The sequence below is a fragment of the Octopus bimaculoides genome, chromosome 2 (assembly GCF_001194135.2).
Source record: "Octopus bimaculoides isolate UCB-OBI-ISO-001 chromosome 2, ASM119413v2, whole genome shotgun sequence".
NCBI classification, from domain to species: domain Eukaryota; kingdom Metazoa; phylum Mollusca; class Cephalopoda; order Octopoda; family Octopodidae; genus Octopus; species Octopus bimaculoides.
Genome location: NC_068982.1, coordinates 181,999,677 through 182,008,468, shown reverse-complemented (window position 1 = coordinate 182,008,468; position 8,792 = coordinate 181,999,677). Strand labels below are relative to the sequence as shown.

Genomic DNA, 8,792 nt, shown 5'->3' with positions numbered 1-8,792 from the left:
ATATATATATATATATATACATACCCACTTATACACATGTATATGTTGATACCACCTTGAAATTTTAGTAGAATGAACCGACCAAAGTATTTATTTTTAAGCATGGTACCACTAAGTTACGGGGACATAAACACACCAACAACGGTATTCAAGTGGTGATGAGCGGTGCAAACACAGATACACTCACACACACGCACGCACACACACACACACCCACACACACACACACAAACACACACAAACACACATGCACACATATGTACATATTTATATGACCGGCGTATTTCAATTCTCGCCCACCAAATGCACCCACATGGATTTCGTCGGTCCGTGGGTATAGTAGAAGACACTTGCCTAAGGTGATTCGCAGCGGGACTGAACCTGGAACCATGTAGTTTGCAAACAAGCTTCTTACCAAACAACCACTCCTGCGTCAATACCCACTCCTACGCCTATACATACACACACACACACACACATACACACACACATATGTGTATATGTATGTATGTATGTGTGTATATATATATATATATGTGTGTGTGTGTGTGTGTGTGTGTGTGTGTGTGTGTATATATATGTATGTATGCATATGTTGTGATTGTTTAAGAAAATAACCTTCTTGTGTATACTGGTTTAAAACAGCAAGCTTGTATGCGTTTAAGTCTAGAAATATCTTTCTTATTCGATATATATTACTGATTAAATACGTAAGAGAATGGAATTAGTGGTGAGCCATTGTTATTCGTTAAACCTCTGAATATAATAACTTGGCATTGCTTTAGTCTAATTATATTAATCGTTAACAGAATATACTTACATATATGCACAGACACGCACAGACACGCACAGACACACGCACAAATACGCAAACACACACACACAAATACGCAAAGACACACACAAACTCATACACATAAACATGCGCATATACATACATACATACATCCATATATACATACATACATGCATATATATATATATATATATATATATATATATATATATATATATATATATATATATACATTCACTACATACACATACACATACACATGCATTTATTTATACGGCACTGATTTTGAAGTCTTATAATTTAACATACTACGTGTAGAATATCTTCTATATATTCATTACGAGTGCAAAAACATTGTCATCTAAATATATTATTCTGTTTGACCTGATCACTGTAGGTCTTCCTGAAAAGGATATAACCATATTAGTCTACCCTTCAGACTAAGAAATAAAGGAAAATCGATTTTCTTTCAATGCATATACTACTCACATTACAAGTATAGTTTTCTTTATTGAAAGACAAGCTTCATATTTTAAGAGGTATATGTTCAAGAAAGAAATCGAATTGATAAACAAATGCGAAGCTTGTTCACAACGCTCACCTGCGTATAATACTGGATAAGTTATTTGTCATATTTTTGATTTTATATATATTCTTTTGTACGAAGAATTGACTATTGAATTTTTGTCTGAAAAAAAAAATGGGAAAAAAAAAATTAAAGCAAAATCGAAAGTTATACTCCTGTTTCAGTGGAAGTCTTTCGCCTATAAGTATATGCCAATGTCACTTTCAGAATTCACAGAATATTGATTCTAAACGTCTGATAGTTTTTTCTTGACTTTTTCAAATTTCTCCGGATAAACATAACTTGAAAAAACTACTGATGTAGATGCAGATGTATGGGGGCAACATCAATAAGAGCACATTGAAAATATTCTAACACCCATATACATACGTATATGAACATATTTCTTCAATCAATATTCTGTCGATGTGAAGTATGTGTAATTGCATGTTTCTATGTTGTATGGGAAATGGTAATACCACCCACAGTAACGCTAACTACAGAGCATTTATCAAAGTCAGTTCTTATATGAATAAGCTTTTCGGTATTGACATATTGAATGTATCACAATGAAACCCAAAACTGATTTATATATCTGAGTCGGCCAACACCGATGCAGAATTTCTTAATATCACTGACCATATTTTGTAGCAACTTGAAATAGTAACCAGATAAATTGGTTCCTTCTGTAAAATCATTTCAATAAGTGGCCAAAGAAATCACTTTCTAAAACATATTCGACAGAATTTAGGCAGACTGATCTTCACTTATGATGAATTAATAGATTTAACTTGGTATTCTCTGTATTAAGGTCTTCAATATATATCCTAGCAAACCTATACTTAAGATATCTCTGACGAGGTTCGATAAAACAGTAACGTACATTTCTATATAAAATGTCAATAATATCGCATTTATAGGAAACAATATATACGAAGGTGTAAAATGATAAAATATTGTAATATGCAAGCTGTTTATCTTTTGGTATCGAAATTGTAAAACTATTAAGAATTCGGGCATAATCTTATTACAATCAAGTAACATAACTGTATATTGACATGGTGGGTTCTTGAAGACGTTTGCTTTGCAAATACATTGTTTTGAGTTCCATCCCACACAGAAGGAACGAACCAAAGACTTACTGTAACTTGGTTGACAGTGAGAAAGATTTATGTTCTTGGGTAAAAGTTTAATTTCGCTTTAACGTGACTGAGTGGGTTCTGCTTCAATTAAGGGATGTACGTTCATTTGATACTATCGAACGCATATAGACTAGAACAACCTCATTAATAATAGATTGGAACTTATGATATCATGCGTACATAGTGTCACCCGTACATTTAAATATTTTCGAAATTAGCGCTTTATAGGTGGTGTGCTTGAACTAAATTGATGGAAACCTTTTATATTTTAGCAGTAGATTTGAATATTCTTACGCTCTGATTCGAAATATATATATATATATATATATATATATATATATATATATATATATATATATATATATGTATGTATGTATGTATATAATAAATTTAGATGATATTCAGTTACATGAAGAATTGAATTACCTTACATATAATATAAGCGATATAGTATAGTAAGTTATAGAGTGTTATACGTAGTTAGTATACTATCTTATGAAAATTCCTGCCTAATTAGTCTAACTTCATCATGGTTTTAGTAATTAATCTATCTATCCCTTTCTAAGTGTTCCAATATCCTGATCATATTATTTTATATTTATAAAGTTCTTTATGTAAGTAACCCTCCTAATTAAGTATTCCATATGAAACTATATTTTCATGTATAAATTAACACTGGTAACTTTTAAAATTTATATTATGCCTCTTAGTTTATAATTAGTATATTGTCTGTATGTTCTATGACTTCAATATTGCTCTAGTTAATACCAGATATCAGTTTTGTTCTTAATAATCTTCTCTTTTCTGTTGATGATAATAAGGTATATAATTTTCATCATGGCTTTAGTGATTAAGCTATTTATCCCCTTCTATGGTGTTCTAACCTACCTTATCATATTATTATATTTACAATGGTCTTTATGAAATTAAACCTAATTTTTGTACCCTTAGATATTTATATGAGCTTATATATAACAGCACTGATAACTTTACAACTTATAATATGCCTCTTAGATTATAGTTAATATATAGTTAGCATGTTCTATCGCCCCTGTACTCCCTCATTAAATGCTAGTAAATGCCTGTAATCAATCTTCATAAATACCAACTAATAAGTAAATATTTAAGTATATGAATAAATATTCAACTAATTCTATGTAATTTTTTTCTCCCCTATCTTTGTAAATGTTGGTATATACTCAAACATATTAAAACAATTATCCCTTTAGTTATGGTGTTCTTCTTAATATTATTCTTGATAATACTAAATTTTATTTTTAAACAATATAACAATATTGGTTAAATCAGTCAACTAGAGTACCCCATGATAAAATTTCCCCTGTATTATCATCATTGGTTTTATTAGAGTCTTGCCCCTTTAACTGATAACTAACATCTTGATTTAAGATCTTCCTTTACCAAACCTCATTATAGACAGTTACTTTATACTACTTCAAACTAATAATGACAAGTTTAATGACTATACCCATTATGGTTCTGTCAACTCCCTCAGACCCTTTCCTAAGAGACAATGCTTTTTGGTCTTAGATTTTGATATACATAGATTCGATAAACAAAACTATAAATTAAAACCGACCCAAAAATCAGTCTGTCTTCTTACCCTCTTAGAGGATTTAGGTAAAATTATACAAATGTATCCGAATGATTAAATAAATTCTATTTATTTATGCAGCTTAGGATAGCTCTGCATGAAAAATGATGTAATAATTGCATTAGTCAATTATATGGAGTCGCTTGAAATGATCGTACTGCATTACCTTTGGATATCTTGTTGCTTATTTTGATTTTATTCACCTTATTTGAAACTGTACAGATAATTCCGCATTAATTTTGATGCTTCAACTTAAGTACCGAATTTATCTGAATCTCAATTATATATATATATGGTATTACCACATTGAGTCTTTGCCCGTTGATGGAAATTTTGGGTTCTACATATGGTTTTCCTGGAGCGAGATGGTGCATCACCTCGGTCTTCTTGGTACTGATTGTGAGACCAAAGTTGTCACAGGCTTCCGAGAATATACCTGCACTGCGTTGCATGTCCGCCTCAGAGGTAGCGTTCAGGGCACAGTCATCAGCAACCAGAAAGTCATTTATAGTGTCTGTTGTAACTTTGGATTTTGCTCGTAGCCTCCTCAGGTTGAAAACAGATCCATCAAATCCGTACCTGATTCCAATGCCCACACCAGCGTTTCCGAAGGCGTCTGCCAGCATTGCAGAGAATATGAGGCTGAACAGGGTAGGAGCTAAAACACACCACTGTTTCTCTCCATTTGTGACTTCAAAAGAGTGAGAGGTCTCCTCACTATATTGTACTCTGGCCAGCATTCCATCATGAAATTGGCGTGTGATGGCGATGAATTTTATAGGACACCCACACTTTGCCATGATTCTCCAGAGGCCTTCTCTGCTTACAGTGTCAAAGGCTTTGGTCAGATCAACATAAGTGGAGTATAGATCCACGTTTTGTTCTTGGCACTTGTCTTGGAGCTGCCTGGTAGCAAACACCATATCAATAGTACCGCGATCCTTGTGGAATCCACATTGGCTCTCTGGTAAGAGGTATTTTTCCAGATGAACTATGAGCCTGTTCAGGAGTACTCTGGCCAGTACCTTGCCTGCAATGGATAACAGGGATATCCCACGATGGTTATCTCAGGCCTGACCCAGGCGCTTTCCCGTTGGACAACAGGTGGATTGTTTCTCAATCTCTTCGAGTGTTGGGTGTTCATCCATTTCCACGTTTACAGTAATTTGAGGGAGGCAGTCAATGAACTCATCATTGATGGTAGAGGGACGGTTTAGTACACTTTTAAAATACTCTGCCCAGGATTATATCTTTGTCGGTGAGGAGAGTGGATCCGTCCGCACCGAGGAGAGGTGATGATTCAGATGAGGTTGGACCATTCATTTCCTTAAGACCATCATAAAAGTTCTTCATATCGTTCCTATCTGCATATCCTTGAATCTCTTCTGCTTTCTTGCTTAGCCAGGACTCATGCATCTGTCTGAGCTTCATCTGAATGTTGCTACACACACATTTCCATATGTCCTTCTTTGGAATGTGTCCTTCTTTCCATGTGTCCCAGTTTATAATGGAGCAGAAGTATTAACATAAAGTACCTAGGTCTAAAGTAGATAAAATAAAGTTGCTATAATTTGTACAGATACAGTAAATGGTTATTCATAGTTTTCATTAATCAGAATAATGTATCAGTATTGTTTTACATATGCTAAGTTTGAGATACTTGAAATGCTGGAGTACCGCATTAGCTGGAATTTAGTCGAAAAAATTGATTCCAGAACTTATTTCTTAAGCTTTGTACTTTTCTATCTTATCCTTTTGCTGAACGGCTAAGCTGCGGGCACGTAAAGACACTAACGCCTGTTGTCAAGTGGCAATGAGGGGGCAAATATAGACACACAGGCACACATACATAGATACACATACACACACGCACACACACACTTATTTATGAGGGGATTCTTTCAATTTCCGCCTACCACATCCACTCACAAGATTTGGTCGGCCCGAGACTGGAGAAGAAGATACTTGCTCAAGGAACCACATAGTGACACTGAACCTGGAACCATATGGTTAAGAAGCAAGTTTCTTACCAGAGCCACGCACGAATTTCATATTTCTTCGTATAACTAAATCGTTAATGTTTTTAATCTCACCCGAAACAATAAACGCATTCCGAAGTAATTTATTTCCTCTCATGGATTTCATATTTAGACTTATCCCAAGTTGAAGGTGTTTCAGTTTACTTACCAGTTCTATAAAAAACGGAAAATATGTGAACGATGTCACACAAATTTTTCAGAAAATTTCTTTCGACTAGTAGTGAATATTGTTACATGTATAAGTATTGACTTCTAATATCACCAGTAACATATATTTTATATATAATTCATTTTGTCTTTCAAACATGAAGTGAATTGCATATGATTGTGTTATTCATATAGTTATGGTTATGATGCTGATGGTCGTGGTAATAGTCGTAGTAGTAGTAGTAGTAGTAGTAGTAGTAGTAGTAGTAGTAGTAGTAGTAGTAGTAGTAGTAGTAGTAACAGCAGCAGCAGTGGTGGTAGTTTTAGGAGCAACATCAGCAACTGCAGAAGTAACAGCAAAATTGCAAGAGAAGCAGCACCAACAGCAGAAGCAGTAGCAAATTAGTAGTAGTAGTAGTAGTAGTAGTAGTAGTAGTAGTAGTAGTAGTAGTAGTAGTAGTAGTAAGACGAGGAAGATGATGATGGGGATGATGAGGATGATGAGGATGATGATGATGATGATGAAGATGATGATGATGATGATGATGATGATGATGATGATGATGATGATGATGATGATGATGAAGATGATGATGATGAATATGCTAATGATGAGTCCGATAACAAAGTGGCTATTTCTAAATTTTATATGAAGGTACATAGTGTAATTATTTCTATTATCTCACTTCATTCCATTTTGTTATTGGAGTGAATTCAATATTATATTATTTTAGTATTAAGCAGTGAACATTAGTTAACAATTTCAATAACTAACGCTGTATTTATTGAATAGAGAACATTTCTATGTTGCTTAGATGTCTATAATTTAATATGACCATAATTTCTACCATATAATTCTTTTTTTCTTTTTATAATAATGCCGTCTTCAGTATAAGCCACACGATACTATTCATTAAAGCAAGTTTAAAACAAAATTGATCTCTAAACTAGGTATATAACACAACGTGTCAAAACAGCGAGTCAGTACAGTGTGTCATGTTGGAAATGTCTCGATTACCTATAATCACCTTTTACTCTAGACTGAATTTTGGCTGAAACCGGTATACATACCTACTCGCGCGCGCACGTGCATACACAAGCACACGCACACACACACATACGCACACACACTTTTGTAGGAGTGTATTATCTAACAAAAGTTTGATTCAGCTCCATAATATAACCCTGATACCAACACTTACTATGCTGAATTAATTTATTCACAGTTTTGTATTTTATATGGGCGGCGTAACATGTGTGCAGAATAACAAATTATTTTATTCCTTGCTTAATGCTCATTAATTCGCATTAGCTGATGTGTGTGTGTGTGTGTGTGTGTGTATATAATTACATGCAAATACATTGGTGTTTTCATTACATTAACATCGCTTTTGTTTAATTTACTTAAAACTCTGGCAGTATTGATAGTATATTCATAAATGTCATGATCGAGTAGTCGACTCAATATGTGCTTGATTAAATAATGGACTGGACAATGATGTAGATGCCAAGAACTATTTTTACTTAGATTTTTTGTTCATACTTGTATATGCTTTCCTTTCATTCCATTAGCCATGCATAACTGTCTCATAGTTTGCCTCATTTATGTAAAAAACAAACCAGTTCCAAATTATTAAGATAAAAGTACTTCAATAAATATGAAACTATGTCGTGAAATATACTTCACAAGGACGAGTAATACCTCCTCGTTTGGCAATCACATAAAAGCAGAAGGCTCTATTTATGGAGATTCGATGATGGTCTTATTTCTTTTAAGATATGTTAACAATGATATAACCTTGATACCAATATTTATTATGCTGAATTCATTTATGTACAGTTATATATTTTATATGGGCGGCTTAACATGTGTACAATGTAACAAATCCTTTTATTCGCTGCTTAACGCCCATCAATTCGCATTAGCTGATTGTTTATGAGTGTGTATCCTTTTACCTTACATCATTCCACAAGAATTATTTACATTTATTCACTGTTCATTTATTATATGGCACCGATCAATATTCCAAATATACATAGCCTTAGCAAATACATAATTATGTCAAAATAGGAAAAAAAAAAATCCTCATTCCCAAAATATAATACAGTGAAACCGATATTTCACCTGGTGCAAGCTGAATGATGTCAATGCAGGGTGGTTTCTTAATTTGAATGATTGCCCTGATACGTTAACTGAACTCATCATTATTATCATTTAACTACAAATACAATCTGTACCCGGGCTTGACCATTAGTATGCACATTCAATTGCCGAGCAATATTTCAAAATCTACCTCACACTTTCAACTCTACTGTTTATTCTGGAGTTCTTAATATAATAATTCAACATGTATTTAGAAGTTCTGCAAATGATAACCTTCATGGGATTTTTTCTAGTTCTCTGACATACGCTAATGGTTATCAGTAGCTGATATTTTCGGATCAAAATCTCCATGATTTTGGTAAACATGCTATTATGTTAAACTGTTAT

At 33.6% G+C, this 8,792-nt stretch overlaps 1 protein-coding gene across 1 annotated transcript in view; it reads right to left on the bottom strand.

The window, feature by feature from the left end:
• LOC128247086 (uncharacterized) overlaps nucleotides 1-5,038 on the bottom strand; it is an 81,956-nt gene extending 76,918 nt beyond the window's left edge. The window contains exon 1 of the mRNA XM_052965906.1: nucleotides 4,552-5,038. Coding sequence (XP_052821866.1) covers nucleotides 4,552-5,038 — 487 coding nt within the window. The remainder of the gene's footprint in view (nucleotides 1-4,551) is intronic.
• Nucleotides 5,039-8,792: the final 3,754 nt, after the last annotated feature.